At 46.1% G+C, this 17,437-nt stretch overlaps 1 protein-coding gene across 1 annotated transcript in view; it reads right to left on the bottom strand.

The window, feature by feature from the left end:
- The window catches only part of LOC144493948 (serine/threonine-protein kinase MRCK alpha-like), a 498,859-nt gene that overhangs the window by 52,639 nt on the left and 428,783 nt on the right, over positions 1-17,437 (bottom strand). The window contains exons 22-25 of the mRNA XM_078213524.1: positions 14,660-14,698; positions 3,824-3,940; positions 1,984-2,064; positions 1,256-1,361 (exon numbers count right to left, since the gene is read on the bottom strand). Coding sequence (XP_078069650.1) covers positions 1,256-1,361; positions 1,984-2,064; positions 3,824-3,940; positions 14,660-14,698 — 343 coding nt within the window. The remainder of the gene's footprint in view (positions 1-1,255; positions 1,362-1,983; positions 2,065-3,823; positions 3,941-14,659; positions 14,699-17,437) is intronic.

Raw genomic sequence — 17,437 nt, 5'->3', positions numbered from 1 at the left:
TGGTGGTGGATCTGGACATGGTTTCCAGGAGAAGGGCGGGTGGCCTAGTGTAGGCTTGGGCAGAGGGAAGCCTGAAAGGCAGGGGAGGAAGAGACAAATTGTTACAACATAAACAGTGTTCAGCACCACAAATAACTATGGGATAATTCAGCAGATGATATGCTAATAACAGTAGCAACTAATATCCTAGCACTGCCAGCTAGGGAAGTGAAGGGAACAGAGAACATAAAATTAAAACAGAAAGTGAAGCCACAGGACATCAGAAGACAGGATAATCCATATTATACCAAGCGTGTTTCCTTACACAGATTTTGAATTCAGTTCACACTCCATGTACCTTAACATGACGGAGACATTTGCCAGAAAAGATTCAAACCATTTTTAAGGGCGAGGATAATGCTATTTTTCTGAGGCTTCAGAGAGCTTCAAACTCTCTGAGGAATTCATTAATGAATTATCCTTCATCGCTCCACTCCTCCAGGAGATTGTAATACAAGGGCAGCAATCTCCAGCACTTAGTTAGCCAATGGCTAATGCAGCCCACTGTTTATACTGGTCAACAACAATGTCTTACATTCATATAGCAACTTTAACATAGTAACATGCTCCAGGGTGCTTCACAGGAACATAATTGACACCAAGCCAAAGGGGATATTAGGAGGGTTGTCCAAAAGCTTGGCTTCAAAGACAGTCTTAAAAGAGGAGGGAATAGTGGAGAGTCTTATAGAGGGAATAACAGAGTTCAGAGCCCATCTGACTGAAGCCATGGCCACCAATGATGGTAAGAAGTTTAACAACACCAGGTTAGAGTCCAACAGGTTTATTTGGTAGCAAAAGCCACACAAGCTTTCGGAGCTCCAAGCCCCTTCTTCACTCACTTGAAGAAGGGGCTTGGAGCTCCGAAAGCTTGTGTGGCTTTTGCTACCAAATAAACCTGTTGGACTCTAACCTGGTGTTGTTAAACTTCTTACTGTGTTTGCCCCAGTCCAACGCCGGCATCTCCACATCACCAATGATGGGACAAAGGGGTTGGCAAATGCACAAGAAACCAGAGGTGCATTCCCACCTATACAGCGGCCAAATCCCAAATCATTCAATACAAGCAGTGAGAAGTGTATAACTTACTTATCAATATTATTTAAAAAAGAATCCCTTGCTAATATTAAACTAAAATAGTTAGAATTATGTTGAAACCACAAAGTAATTCACATTTGGAATGACTGCCCATTAGGTAGTACTAATTGATTATTCTCACCTTCACAAGTGCAGCCTTGACGCACTAGTCCAACCATCAAAGATGTGCACTGATTGCACTTTGTTGGTGTATTAAAGGACTTCACGACAAACTGATGAGCTTTGGGCTATAAAAGAAGAAACATCTATTGAAATAGAGAACTATTAAACTCTGAACAGCATTTAATGCTCATTTCTTATATTGGAAGAGTTAACGCATGTTCTCACAGTGAAATAATCTGATCCTTTGCTCTTACCAAAGCCTCCTTTAAATATAGATCACTAGGTCTAAAAGCAGTCTCCCTGAAAATCACCTTGGGTGAAGGTTAGTGACTGCAGAATGAAGTTGCAAGCAATTTGCTTCTTTGTAACTTGAAAGGAGGCACAAGCTCATTTAATTAAACAGGTGAATTGCGTTAAAATGTATTAAGCTTTCATGCTGTAACCTTTAGTTTCAATGCAAAAAGTTTGTGCATCTGTTGCTCAGTCTCTGCTCTGCAGATGAGATTACAGGAGCACTAATCGGAGAAAAATGCCAAGAACTGCAAAATCCTCCAATTGAATTACACCAGGGAGGTTGGGTAGCTTCTACCGTTTCTACCTACAGGCCAGAAAGAAAGATCAGTCTCCAGCGGCAGGGGTTAAGGTGGGAAAGTAGTGCAGGGAGAGGGGAACATACACAAAGTTTGCAAAGGAGATCAAGTCTGAATTTTTAAGGAAGCAAGTGCTTAAAGTTGTGGAGGGTTTTACCTTTGGGTTTGAGACACTGGAACCGCTGTAGGAGGACCTGATAGTTGGTGTCAGGACTGTACGTTGAGGGTGGTCAGTTCCCTAATAAGGTTCAAACAGAGATGATTAGCTTCAATCACTGGCATGATTGGCTATGACAGAATAAAAGGAAATCACAGTACAAACATCATACTGGAAACATCCTCACAACTGGCAAAATATTCTTCTTCAACTGCCTGCTCCTCTTAAAGAGATTAACATTAAATATACTAGCCTTAAATGGTATAATCTGTTCTAAGTATCCATAAACCAAAGTCAATCATCCACCTCCATTGGGACTAAGAGTAGGGAATAAACTCCCACTGAATTCCTTAGATTTAGACGTATTTAGTTTAAAACTGGCAGATATTTACATTGAATAAAATGAATTCAAAGATAAAATATATCTCCTGTAACATTAGCCCAGAAGAACATAAGAATTAAGGGCCCTAGAATCTACTCTGCAATTCAGAGATCTGGGCTGATCTTCTACCTCAACTTCACCTTCCATCCATCCCCATTATCCCTCGGTTCCCACCAAAAATCTGACCATCTCAACCGGCAGCACAGTGCTTAGCACTGATCCTTACAGCGCCATGGATCTAGGTTCAATTCTGGCCCTGAGTCACTGTCTGTGTGGAGTTTGCACATTCTCTCCGTGTCTTGCATGGGTTTCCTCCGAGTGTTCCGGTTTCCTCCCATAGTCCAAAGATGTGCAGGTTAGGTGGATTGGCCATGATAAATTGACCCTTAGTGTCCAAAGATGTGTAGATTTGGGGGATTAGCCATGGTAAATTCATTCAGTTATGGGGGTAGGCCTGGGTAAGATGCTCTGTCGGAGAGTCAGTGCAGACTGGATGGGTCAAATGGCCTCTTCCAGCACTGTAGAGATTATATGATTAAATACATTCAACAAAGGGGCATCCACAACACTCTGGGGTACAGAATTCCAAAGATTCACACAACCTTTTGAGTGAAGAAATAATTGTCCGTGTGTTCTAGATTCCCCAGCCAGGTGTGACAACCTCTATCTATCTTCTCAAGTCTCCTCAGCATATTGTGTTTTTTTATGTTTCATTCTTCTGAATTTCAGAGAATATAGACTTCTCATCATAGGACAATCCTCCCATCCCAGTGACAAATCTAGTGAACCATTGGTACAGCAATGCAAGTATATCTATTCTTAAATATGGAGACCAAAACATCATCTACTATTCCAGACACACACAAAAGAAAATGCTGGAAAATCTCAGCAGGTCTGACAGGATCTGTGAAGAGAGAATAGAGCCAATATTTAATGGTGGGAAGAGAAGGAAAAAAAAAACACAGGATCTTTGTTCCTGAGGCAGTAGCTGCAAGTTTTTAAAGTTTATTTATTAGTGTCACAAGTAGGCTTACAACACTGCAATGAAGTTACCATGAAAATCCCCTAGTTGCCACACTGTTCGGGTACACTGAGGGAGAATTTAGCATGGCCAATGTACCTAACCAGCACGTCTTTCAGACTGTGGGAGGAAACCGGAGCACCTGGAGGAAACCCACGCAGACACAGGGAGAACATGCAGACTCCGAACCCGGGAACTGAACCCGGGTCCCTGGCGCTGTGAGGCAGCAGTGCTAACCACTGTGCTGCCGTGCCGCCCTTCAGTACCATCGTAGGTTGTGAAGGGCTGTGGCTAAGGACTGGGATTGGGTTCCTTGCCTTTCTGTTCTCAGCTGCAAATAGTTTGTCATCCAGGGAGAAAAGAGAGACGTACAACGTAATACACTTTCCTTTTTTTCTTAAAAGAAGGAAATAGCCCAAAGGCTGCCATGCACCCACCTCCACAGGTTCAACGTCACTTGCTGTTGATGGCGATCGAGAGCGAGAATATATCTGTGATTTCACCTCATCACCAGATGGAGAATTGGAAAGGTTGAAATTCTCAATGGAATCAATCTATGAAAAAAAACTCCTTTAAATAATGTGTGTGCAGGTGACTCAGATCTCTAACAAATTTTATAAACTTAAAAGCAGTACGATCCATGCAAATATACAGGAATGATCTATCAAACAATTTACCTCCCTTTCATCCCAGTAACTTTTACGGTATCTTCTCTTTGAGAGTGAGGCAGACACAGCCTGGTTGTGCCAGTGCTGCTGTGGAATTCTGTTTTTCTTTTCACACTCACCGCCTCTCCCAAAAGGGTTAATCCAGATTGGGGAGCCACTGTGTGGGGAGGTCACAGGTACAAACCCAAGCTCTTACATCCTGCAGGGTGCTGGCACATCCAAACTGAGAGTCTACTCTCACTAAGACACAGCAGTCGGAGGATAATCAATTTAAAAGGGTTATATGAGCTTAACTTCTGTTGATGTTTTGAAATGGAGTTAAGAATTGGACAGAATTCATTTGGAAACCTAATGTTCCAAACTGTAGAGATCCATAAACTATACTGATGCATTAAAGGAATCCGAAGTAGGCATCATGCTGTGAAGTCTTAGCAGTTTTTTTTATTCTTGCATGTGGTGTGGGCATTTCTGGGGAAGCCAACATGCGTTTCCCCTCCCTAATTGCCCTTGAAAGGAGTGGTTTGCTTGACTGTTTCAGAGGACAGTGAAGAGTCAGCCACATTGCTGTAGGCCTGGTGTCACAGGTAAAGAGGCACATTTCCTTCCCTAAGGGACATTGATGAGCCAGTGGATAATTTCAAGGCTCCCATTGCTGACACTAGCTTTATATTATTTAGGGAGGGGCAATAAATGCTGGCCTAGCCAGCAATGCCCACATCCTGTAAATTAATTTTTTAAAAATCCAAATCTATTAGTTGAATTCAAATTCCAGCACCCATGACTCAAGAGCATTAACCTGGATCTCCGAATTACTAGTCCAATGACATTATCAATACAGTCTTCCCACTTTTTCTCAAAGTGAGCAACTCTTAATGTTGAGTAAGATGAAAAAACTGTCAAAGTTGCAGTATTCCTTTGCTTTGCAACTTCCTGCACTGCAGTATGATACAATTAACTAGTCAGAGCCTACGGCAACACAGTCTATTCCTCTTAACTCAGTTACCTAGCTTGAATTATTTATTAATATGAGCTTTTTACAGTTTATTCTTGGTATGTGGGCGTCACTGATAACCATTAATTCAGAATCCATGCTTACTGCTCCAGAGGTAGTTGGCCCCCCCACATGAGCTGCAGCCTGTGTGGCGAGGCCTTCCCACAGTGCTGTTAGACAGGGAGTTCCATGAATCTGACCCAACAACAATAAAGGAAGTGGTCTATGTTTGAATTAGGACACCGTATGACTTTGAGGAAAGCATGCCTTCTGTTCCGCTTTACTTTTAATATTAATTTGAACTACATATTGCATCTTTCTCAAGCAAATAAAGACTGATTTAACAGGAATAGACTGTAAACCATAAACTGATTGCTGAAGTGATGGAGCCTGTGTCCTGCAAATCACTGTCTCTAAACTGCCTCCGCTGTAATCTAAGAGGGAACCAGCTATCTGAAGGACATCATTAATTGTCATTTACATTTCCTTGAGTAAAATCTTCAGACTGGAGCGATTTCCCTTCTCTGAAAGTACTTTGGTGGGATACGGTTCCTAAGGCACTGATGGTCCAATGATGTCACTCCCAAATGGTTATTTTTCATTGTGATCTTAGACCGCAAGGGTCAGCAGTTCAGCTGCCTTGGAATGGCAGCATCCAGTCCTTAACCTGACATTCACCACTTTGCTCCACATTTGAATGTCTACCTGTATCTTAATTGCTAAAAATAAAGGTAACCATTATTACAGAAATTTATGCGACCAATTAAAATATCCAGTTACCACTGATTTTAAGATTAAAGTAGAAACAGGTGAGTAGATGTTGAAAGGAATACTGCAGCTTTTGTCTTCAGGATAAACGGTGTTATTGTATAGGTTGCCGTGTCAACGCCCACCCCAGCTTCCATTCCAATACCACATGCACACATTTAACTTCAGTTTTACTGAACCAAGCCCCTGATGTTTAATTAGCAATTCGCAGGCCACTGCAAAATTCTCAACAGCACAACCGCAATTTATAAAACAGAAGCCATAGTTGACAACGAGTGTGAAACAGCAAGAGAGAGAAAGGCTTTAAGTCACAGAAAATAAATTGTGAAACACTGGGCTGCCCCCCCCATTAATAATAGTAAGGCTCATGGCAAGTTGAATGATATATGTTCCATAATGTTGAATGTTTTAATAATGACTGGTCCTTTATAGCAGAAAATGAACAATGCAAAATTCTGCTGCTAAAATATTGCTTCAGCTAACCCTGCTGAAGGTCAAACTCAAATCTGTCCCAGACTTTGGTCAGCAGGAGTTTAATTTCTGTTCCATGGGAAGCAAATTTGGAGGGGGGAACGGGGACGGGGGAGGGGGGGGGGGATGAGGGGGGGGACGGGTGACGAGGGGGGACAGAAGGGGGGAATGGGTTGTAAATTTCAGCAACAGATTATGTGATTGAGGAATGGGCTGTGGTTACTTTAATAGTGGTGTGGCAGACGCTGCCCCCAATCCAGTCCCCATTCACTGCTGCTCTGATATCCTCCGTCACGGCTGCTCTGATATCCTCCGTCACGGCTGCTCAGATATCCTCCGTCACGGCTGCTCTGATATCCTCCGTCACGGCTGCTCTGATATCCTCCGTCACGGCTGCTCTGATATCCTCCGTCACGGCTGCTCTGATATCCTCCGTCACGGCTGCTCTGATATCCTCCGTCACGGCTGCTCAGATATCCTCCGTCACGGCTGCTCTGATATCCTGCACCATGGCTGCTCTGATATCCTCCGTCACGGCTGCTCTGATATCCTCCGTCACGGCTGCTCTGATATCCTGCACCATGGCTGCTCTGATATCCTCCGTCACGGCTGCTCTGATATCCTCCGTCACGGCTGCTCTGATATCCTGCGTCACGGCTGCTCTGATATCCTGCGTCACGGCTGCTCTGATATCCTCCGTCACGGCTGCTCAGATATCCTCTGTCACGGCTGCTCTGATATCCTGTGTCACGGCTGCTCTGATATCCTCCGTCACGGCTGCTCTGATATCCTCCGTCACGGCTGCTCTGATATCCTGTGTCACACGGCTGCTCTGATATCCTCCGTCACGGCTGCTCTGATATCCTCCGTCACGGCTGCTCTGATCTCCTGCGTCACACGGCTGCTCTGATATCCTGCACCACGGATGCTCTGATATCCTGTGTCACGGCTGCTCTGATATCCTCCGTCACGGCTGCTCTGATATCCTCCGTCACGGCTGCTCTGATCTCCTGCGTCACACGGCTGCTCTGATATCCTGCACCATGGCTGCTCTGATATCCTGCGTCACACAGCTGCTCTGATATCCTCCGTCACGGCTGCTCTGATATCCTCCGTCACGGCTGCTCTGATATCCTGCGTCACGGCTGCTCTGATATCCTGCGTCACACGGCTGCTCTGATATCCTGTGTCACGGCTGCTCTGATATCCTGCGTCACGGCTGCTCTGATATCCTGCGTCACACGGCTGCTCTGATATCCTGCGTCACACGGCTGCTCTGATATCCTGCGTCACACGGCTGCTCTGATATCCTGTGTCACACGGCTGCTCTGATATCCTGCGTCACACGGCTGCTCTGATATCCTGCGTCACACGGCTGCTCTGATATCCTGCGTCACACGGCTGCTCTGATATCCTGTGTCACACGGCTGCTCTGATATCCTGCGTCACGGCTGCTCTGATATCCTCCGTCACGGCTGCTCTGATATCCTCCGTCACGGCTGCTCTGATATCCTCCGTCACGGCTGCTCTGATATCCTCCGTCACGGCTGCTCTGATATCCTGTGTCACAGCTGCTCTGATATCCTCCGTCACGGCTGCTCTGATATCCTGCGTCACGGCTGCTCTGATATCCTCCGTCACGGCTGCTCTGATATCCTCCGTCACGGCTGCTCTGATATCCTGTGTCACGGCTGCTCTGATATCCTGAGTCACGGCTGCTCTGATATCCTGCGTCACGGCTGCTCTGATATCCTGTGTCACGGCTGCTCTGATATCCTGTGTCACACGGCTGCTCTGATATCCTGTGTCACGGCTGCTCTGATATCCTGCGTCACGGCTGCTCTGATATCCTGTGTCACGGCTGCTCTGATATCCTGTGTCACACGGCTGCTCTGATATCCTGTGTCACGGCTGCTCTGATATCCTGCGTCACACGGCTGCTCTGATATCCTGTGTCACGGCTGCTCTGATATCCTGCGTCACGGCTGCTCTGATATCCTGCGTCACGGCTGCTCTGATATCCTGCGTCACGGCTGCTCTGATATCCTGCGTCACACGGCTGCTCTGATATCCTCCGTCACGGCTGCTCTGATCTCCTGCGTCACACGGCTGCTCTGATATCCTGCGTCACACGGCTGCTCTGATATCCTCCGTCACGGCTGCTCTGATATCCTCCGTCACGGCTGCTCTGATATCCTGCGTCACGGCTGCTCTGATATCCTCCGTCACGGCTGCTCTGATATCCTCCGTCACGGCTGCTCTGATCTCCTGCGTCACACGGCTGCTCTGATATCCTGTGTCACAGCTGCTCTGATATCCTGTGTCACAGCTGCTCTGATATCCTGCGTCACGGCTGCTCTGATATCCTCCGTCACGGCTGCTCTGATATCCTCCGTCACGGCTGCTCTGATATCCTCCGTCACGGCTGCTCTGATATCCTCCGTCACGGCTGCTCTGATATCCTGTGTCACGGCTGCTCTGATATCCTCCGTCACGGCTGCTCTGATATCCTGTGTCACGGCTGCTCTGATATCCTCCGTCACGGCTGCTCTGATATCCTCCATCACGGCTGCTCTGATATCCTGCGTCACACGGCTGCTCTGATCTCCTGTGTCACGGCTGCTCTGATATCCTGTGTCACGGCTGCTCTGATATCCTGCGTCACATGGCTGCTCTGATATCCTGCGTCACACGGCTGCTCTGATATCCTGCGTCACACAGCTGCTCTGATATCCTGCGTCACACGGCTGCTCTGATATCCTGCGTCACACGGCTGCTCTGATATCCTGTGTCACGGCTGCTCTGATATCCTGCGTCACGGCTGCTCTGATATCCTGTGTCACGGCTGCTCTGATATCCTGCGTCACACGGCTGCTCTGATATCCTGCGTCACGGCTGCTCTGATATCCTGCGTCACGGCTGCTCTGATATCCTCCGTCACGGCTGCTCTGATATCCTGTGTCACACGGCTGCTCTGATATCCTGTGTCACGGCTGCTCTGATATCCTCCGTCACGGCTGCTCTGATATCCTGCGTCACGGCTGCTCTGATATCCTCCGTCACGGCTGCTCTGATATCCTCCGTCACGGCTGCTCTGATATCCTGTGTCACAGCTGCTCTTATATCCTGCGTCACATGGCTGCTCTGATATCCTGTGTCACGGCTGCTCTGATATCCTGCGTCACGGCTGCTCTGATATCCTGCGTCATGGCTGCTCTGATATCCTCCGTCACGGCTGCTCTGATATCCTGCGTCAAGGCTGCTCTGATATCCTCCGTCACGGCTGCTCTGATATCCTCCGTCACGGCTGCTCTGATATCCTCCGTCACGGCTGCTCTGATATCCTGCGTCACACGGCTGCTCTGATATCCTGCGTCACGGCTGCTCTGACATCCTCCGTCACGGCTGCTCTGATATCCTCCGTCACGGCTGCTCTGATATCCTGCGTCACACGGCTGCTCTGATATCCTGTGTCACGGCTGCTCTGATATCCTGCGCCACGGCTGCTCTGATATCCTGCGTCACACGGCTGCTCGGATATGCTGTGTCACAGCTGCTCTGATATCCTGCGCCACGGGGGATATCCTGCATCACGGATGCTCTGATATCCTGCGCCACGGGGGATATCCTGCATCATGGGGGCTATCCTGCATCACGGATGCTCTGATATCCTGTGTCACGGGGGATATGCTGTGTCATGGCTGCTCGGATATCCTGCGCCACGGGGGATATGCTGTGTCATGGCTGTTCTGATATCCTGCGCCACGGGGGATATCCTGCATCACGGATGCTCTGATATCCTGCGCCACGGGGGATATCCTGCATCACGGATGCTCTGATATCCTGCACTACAGGGGGATATCCTGTGTCACGGCTGCTCTGATACCCTGCGTCACAGGTGATTTGATTTATTATTGTCACATAGAATCATAGAGTCACATGTATTATTATACAGTGAAAAGTATTGTTTCTTGCGCACAATACAGACAAAGCATACCATTCATAGAATACATAGGGGAGAAGGAAAGGAGAGGGTGCAGAACATAGAATTACAGTCATAGCTAGAGTGTAGAGCAAGATCAGCTGAATATGAGGTAGGTCCATTCAAAAGTCTGATGGCAGCAGGGAAGAAGCTGTCCTTGAGTCGGCCTGCACGTGATCCGACTTTTGTATCTTTTTCCCGATGAAAGAAGGTGGAAGAGAGAATGTCCGGGGTGTGTGGGGTCCTTAATTATGCCGGCTGCTTTTCCAGGCAATGGGAAGTGTAGACAGAGTCAAAGGATGGGAGGCTGGTTTGCGTGATGGACTGGGCTACATTCACGACCTTTTGTAGTTCCTTGCGGTCTTGGGCAGAACAGGAGCCATACCAAGCTGCGATACAACCAGAAAGGATGCTTTCTATGGTGCATCTGTAAAAGTTGGTGAGAGTCATAGCTGACATGTCAAATTTCCTTAGTCTTCTGAGAAAGTAGAGGTGTTGGTGGGCTTTTTCAACTATTCTATCAGTGTGGACGGACCAGGACAGGCTGCTGGTGATCTGGACACCTAAAAACGTGAAGCTCTTGGGCATTTCCACTTCATTCCCTGCTCTGTGCGCTCTGATAGTGTATGTCACGGGTGCTCTGATATTCTGAAACTCAGTATAACCATGCTCTTAAAGGAGAGTCCTACGAATTGGGGTCAGTCCATATATTAAACAAACCACTGGAAGTCTATGGTCCTGAGAATTCCCACAGAATTACAAACTATCATAGCAACTATCATATCCCCTGTGACTTGTCAATCGACTATCAGAACTGTCCAACAAAACCTGAACTCGTCTGGATTTTCCAAGAGGGAAGTGCTAGGAGCATTACCGTTTCCCCGTTTTCCTTTATTTGTCATAAAAATGGAGCTTTGACTAGGTGGGGTGGTTGTGGTCATATGATGAAATCTTCAGGATTACCAATGTGACAGTGTGGACACAATGGGCCGAAGGGCCTCTTCAGCGCTGTATGATTCAATGATTACATCCAGAGTTGGAGACACTGCTCCCAGATAATGGATATGAACCAGAATGAGAGAGCCTATGTGCTCACTGAAATAAAAGCAGATGATGCTGGAAGCATAAGACAGCTCAATGGTGGGCACCCCACCATTAAATATGGCTCTATCTCCCTGACATACTTGATATGCTTTCTCTACTTTTATTTCACCTTTTCTCTCTGGCGAGGTGCCGGAGGGCAGTAAATGTGGTACTATTAAAGAAGGGAGGAAGGGATAAACCAGGAAACTACAGGCCAGTCAGTCTAACCTCAGTGACGGGGAAACTATTGGAAGCAATTCTGAGACACAGAATTGATCTGCATTTGGAGAGGCAGGGATTAATCAAGGACAATCAGCAAGGTTTTGCTAAGTTGAGAGGTCACACAACACCAGGTTATAGTCTAAATCACAAGCTTTCGGAGCACTGCTCCTTCGTCAGTGAAGTGGAGAGAGGCATGCAGGCACAGGATATATAGGCGGAGTCCAAGTATTCGAGTTGGACTTCAGTAAGGTTCCACATGGGAGACTGATAGTGAAGGTAAGAACACAGGGGATCCAAGGAAATTTGGTAAATTGGTAGAGAGTTGGCTGAGTGACAGGAAGTGGTGATGGTCGTGGAGTGTTTGTCTGACTGGAAGACTGCGTCCAGTGGGGTCCCTCTGGAATCAGTGTTGGGGCCTTGCTGTCTGTGGTTTATATAAATGGTTTTTGTGGGAGGGTTGATCAGGAAGTTCGCGGATGATATGAAAATTGGTAGGGTGGTAAATAGCGAGGAGGATAGCCTTACATTACAGGAGGATAGAGACAGGCTGGTCAGAATGGCTGATCAGTGGCAAATGGAATTCAATCCGGATAAGTGCGAGGTGATACACTTGGCAAGACAAAACAGACAAGGGAATACACGATGACCGGTAGGACCCTGGGAAGCACTAAGGATTGGTGTGCATGTACTCTGGTCCCTGAAGGTAGCAGGACAGGTGAATAAAGTGATTAAGAAAACATATCGTATACTTGCCTTTATTAGCCGAGGCATAGAGTTTAAGAGCAGGGAGGTTGTGCTGGAACTGTATAAAATATTGGTTAGGCCACAGCTAGAGTATAGATCTGGAATCCACATTATAGGAGGGATGCCGTCAGGAGTCTTAAACTCCTAGCTGAGTCACCCTTGACAGTAAGTTCGGAGGAATGGAGCCAGACAAAACGCAAGCTATAACATATGATACTCATATGGTATCAATCGCTGTGATTGGCAAAAGCTGACGGGGACAGGACTATGAGATGTGGAAGTCCCTAGCTTCAGTCCAGCACGTAGGCGGTGGAGTTTGATTCAGTCGTCTCATTCTTGGAATAGGAACAGGTGAGTCTTTCGGCAGCTTTCTTTACGACAGAGCAATCCTCTTCATCGATGCGAAGATCCACATTGTATTGAATCTGCGAGTGCCGCCTTCGTACGCCCAAGGATGAGAATCTTCAATGACTATGATATTCATGCTGACACCAAGATTCTCGTGTCCTCCCAACTCTCCCAAGTGGCTCAGAAATTTGGACTAGGTACAGATGCCACCTTAAGGTCCTGGAGAGGCACCATCAATGTTGTCTGAGATGGATTCTCCACATCAACAGGGAGGACAGGCATCTTAACATCCCTGAAGGAGCCAAGGGCATCGAGGCCATGATCATCTGAAACTAACTCTGCTGGACCCGCCATGTGCTTCGGATAATCAGAGTCCCAACTGCCGAAGCAAATCTTTGCCTGAACAAGAGGAGGACAAAGGAAGTGCCTCAAAGACACCCTGAAGGCTTACCTCAAGAAATACAACATAGACATCAATGCTTGGGAGACCCTTGCTCAGAGGGAACCTACTTGGAAGAACCTCCTGATTGGAAACAATTCTTCGAGGACACCCAATGGCGAGAGGAGGCCTGGTAAAGGAGGCTGAGAAAGGAATTCCAGTGGTCTAGAGTCCAAAGCCAGAACCCACCTCCCGAAACCACCTGCAGTGTGCGGTCAAAGATGTGGCTCTGGGATTGAGCTCGTTAGCCACGCAAGGACCCGCAGAGCCCACGACCAGTATCACGCAGTGTCTTACGTTGACAGTCATACTCGTTAGTGAGTGATCACCGATGGAGGAGGATGGGTCTGGAGTCACATGTAGGCCAGATCAGTTAAGGATGGCAGAATACCCTCCCTAAAGGACATCAACCACTGCATTTGGTCGTGAGTTTCACACTCTCCCCTGAATTCCAATTGGATTGATTATTGATGACCTTCTATTTATGACCCCTCATTTTGGACCTCGCCCTTTCTCCCACATCTACTCTATCAAACCCCTTCATAATTTTAAAGACTTCTTCTCTTTCCTAGAGTCTTTCCCAGTACTTATAATCTTTTAGTTCTGGCATCATCCTTGTCAATCTTTTTGTGCACTTTCTCCGGTGCCCATCTATCCTTTGATAATGTGCATCTGTAATGAAAATGGCTCAGCACCTGATCCAAAGGCAAAACCGATTTGACCCCACAGAATTCAGGTTCTGGCTAGGCTTGGAAACGTGCCATAAAGGCTCGGAGGCCAGCAAACAGGGACAGTTATTTTAAGCTTGTATCTAATGGAATGGTTTGTGGCTCTCTATTCAAGATGGTCCCAGGTGTACCTGCATTCCACTCTGATTTTTGCCAAGTGTCTCAGTGTTACTTAATTTGGTCATTATATTGCCCGATAACAAATATACTTGCACCTGACCTTAAGGTTTTGCGTGTTTTAAGTAGCTTCATTTTTGAATCAACCCTTTCAGGTGACACCTGATGTTCTGTGTATTTCCAGCAATTTCTGTTTTTACTTTAAAACATATACATGGAATGAAAATCAAGTGATGTCAATTTTCCCACATGACTAGCCATTGAGTGAGGTATGAGCACACCCTACAATCACAATCCCAATGCAGGCACTGTGAGAGTCCGATTGCTTCGCACATTTGAAGCAAAACTAGTTTGAGTCACATATACTTGTGATGAAGCAAAAAGAATTCTTTCTTAAAATATTGATTTTGTAAAAATTGAAACAAAGGTCAACTCTTCCCTCTAGGTTAACACAATTGAAAAGGGTTAACAATGTGACCGCTATGGCTTCCTGACTGGAGTAGCACAGCATAAGCAATTAAGAATAAACAGATGCAACATGCACACTGCAGACAGGGAGAAAAAGAAGTGAATTCAGGCAGAAAAAGGACACTGAACATGTAACTGCAGCACTGACAAAAAGAAGCATTGGAGCTTGTAGCAATGCACACACACACATATACATATGTATGTATATAAATACACACGCAGTAAAACAAAGACAGAATCTTACACGTCTGCCTTTGCTAGCTGGAACACAGGCACGAGAACGCTTCAACAGAGAAAGGAAACACAAGTTAACGACTAATAAACCAATGACTACTACTTTGATGCTGCCTGCTCTCACTTCTCTCCTTTCCAAACTTGTTCCAGTCCTTGAGGCACAATGGAAGAAAAACCTTCCCAAAAAGAAACATCCCAAGTTGTCAAAGTAAGCTGCACTTACAACACAAATCAAACTGTTCCATACAATAGATCATCTCTATTACCCATTCATTACTGAACACCTTTTCAAAAATCATTCCCAGGATGTAGGCATCCCAGGCAGGGGTGACATTTAGTGCCCATCCTCATTATTGAGAAGCGGAACTGGTAACTGAATAGCTTCAGAGGGCAGTTAAGAGTGAATCACATGTAGGAGGCTCCTGCTAAGGTCGGCACGTTTCCTTCCCGGTTAGATGTTAGTTAACTGCAGGGTAGTTGGGTTTTCACAAATCAACAGCTTCACAGTCACTTTTCCCAATACCCCGGGTGGAATTTTCCAGCCACGCATGCCCCAAGACCGGAAATTCCCGCCCCAGCTGAACAGACCTTCAAACAGTCTGCCGGATTTTTGGTCTCGCCTGCTACGATTCCCGCAGCGGGAGATGGGCCGAGATTTCTCTTTCTGTATTTTTTAAACAACTGAACTCACTTTTCAAGCTACTGTGATGGGATTTGGCAGGAGTCATAAAACAGACATTATTCTGTAACCATGGCCAATGGAGTTAACTGAAATGTGAAGCAAGAGTTAAATGCCCTCCACCTTCCAACTCCATCTGCATAAAATTCCACTGGTACAGGTATTAGCACGGCACAGTTTCTACCTTTCCACTGAGGGCATACTTGTTTTGTTATAAAATAGAAGGATTAAGCGTAAGAAAAATTAAACATAGCTGTGTGTCTTAGGAAGTGGTCTTCAAACTAAATGAATGGAAGCACACAGTGGTCTGGAAAATATCAGCCAATCACAACAGGACAGAGGAAGACTCCAGAAAGGTCTGAAGCAGCAACACAGCGCTCTTATTTCTCCCAAAGTTAATGACGTTCTAGATTAACTTCTAAAGGCCACTGAAAGTCCAATTATAATAGTAAACCGGCCAGATATTCAAACTTTCCATAATAATCACAGGCCAGCCACAAATATCCAATAGTAAGTGCACAGTCATCACTGACCAAACATCCCATAATAATCACTGACCAAACAAAGGGTAAAAGAACAAGGATGTTCTGTCAAAGATATTGGTTAAATCCAAGTTTGCATTGTGGTCAATTGGATGTCAATGTCTTGGAGAGTGTATATACAGGATTTACCAGAATGGTATAATGGATGAATTGTAGGGTGGGCTTGAACAGCCTGGTGGCCTCTCCTGCTCCTATTTCTTGTGTTGTTGTGCTGGAATGAGGGACTTAGTTACGTGGCTATACTAGAGAGGTTAGCAGTGCTTTCCTTAGGGCAGAGAAGGTTAAAGGGAGATTGACAGAGGTGTTTAAAATGATAAATGGTTTTGATAGTCTTGTGGAAATTTAGTTAATGGTTTTTGTGTTTTAGATTCTAACTTTTTGTTTTAGGAATTAAAGTTTTAACTGCAGATAAATGGCAGCATTTGATTGAGAAACTGATATGCAACCCTAAAGTAAATGCATTCAAACAAGCTTGAAGTCAATTATAGTTAAAAGCAAACTTATAGATAGTTTTGCAAAGATTGCCAGAGTTAATAGTGAAAACTGTGAACGATGTATGATCCATCTCTAAGCTTCCATTGGAGCAAGGGAATCTCGAGAGGGCAATTACATCTATTAGAAATATACATTATTCCCTGGGTTACAGAATCAGCTTATGGTATTTGCTACCAAATAAACCTGTTGGACTTTAACCTGGTGTTGTGAGACTTCTTACTGTGCTTACCCCAGTCCAACGCCGGCATCTCCACATCATTACAGAATCAGAACAATATAGAAACATAGAAAAACTACAGCACAAAACAGGCCCTTCGGCCCCACAATTTGTGCCGAACATATCCCTATCTTTTAGGCCTACCTATAACCCTTCATCCTATTAAGTTCCATGTACTCATCCAGGAGTTCTTAAAAGACCCTACTGAGTTTGCCTCCACCACCACTGACGGCAGCCGATTCCACTCGCCCACCACCCTGTGTGTGAAAAACTTCCCCCTAACATTTCCCCTGTACCTACCCCCCCAGCACCTTAAACCTGTGTCCTCTCGTAGCAGCCTTTTCCACCCTGGGAAAAAGCCTGAGAGTCCACCCGATCTATGCCTCTCAACATCTTATATACCTCTATTAGGTCTGCTCTCATCCTACGTCTCTCCAAGGAGAAAAGACCGAGCTCCCTCAGCCTATCCTCATAAGGCATGCCACTCAATCCAGGCAACATCCTTGTAAATCTCCTCTGCACGCTTTCAATCTTTTCCACATCCTTCCTGTAATGAGGCGACCAGAACTGAGCACAGTACTCCAAGTGGGGTCTGACATCATTATCCCCGGACTCCTAAACTCAATCCCTCAATTGATAAAGGCCAGCACACCATAAGCCTTCTTAACCACCTCCTCCACCTGCGGGGCCGATTTTAGAGTCCTATGGACCCGGACCCCAAGGTCCTTCTGATCCTCTACAGTACTAAGAGTCTTTCCCTTTATATTGTACTCCTTCATCCCATTTGACCTGCCAAAATGGACCACTACGCATTTATCTGGGTTGAAGTCAATCTGCCACTTCTCCGCCCAGTCT

This window comes from Mustelus asterias, chromosome 5 (assembly GCF_964213995.1).
Source record: "Mustelus asterias chromosome 5, sMusAst1.hap1.1, whole genome shotgun sequence".
NCBI classification, from domain to species: domain Eukaryota; kingdom Metazoa; phylum Chordata; class Chondrichthyes; order Carcharhiniformes; family Triakidae; genus Mustelus; species Mustelus asterias.
The sequence above is the reverse complement of the archived record's forward strand: the minus strand, read 5'-3'. Positions and strand labels throughout refer to the sequence as shown.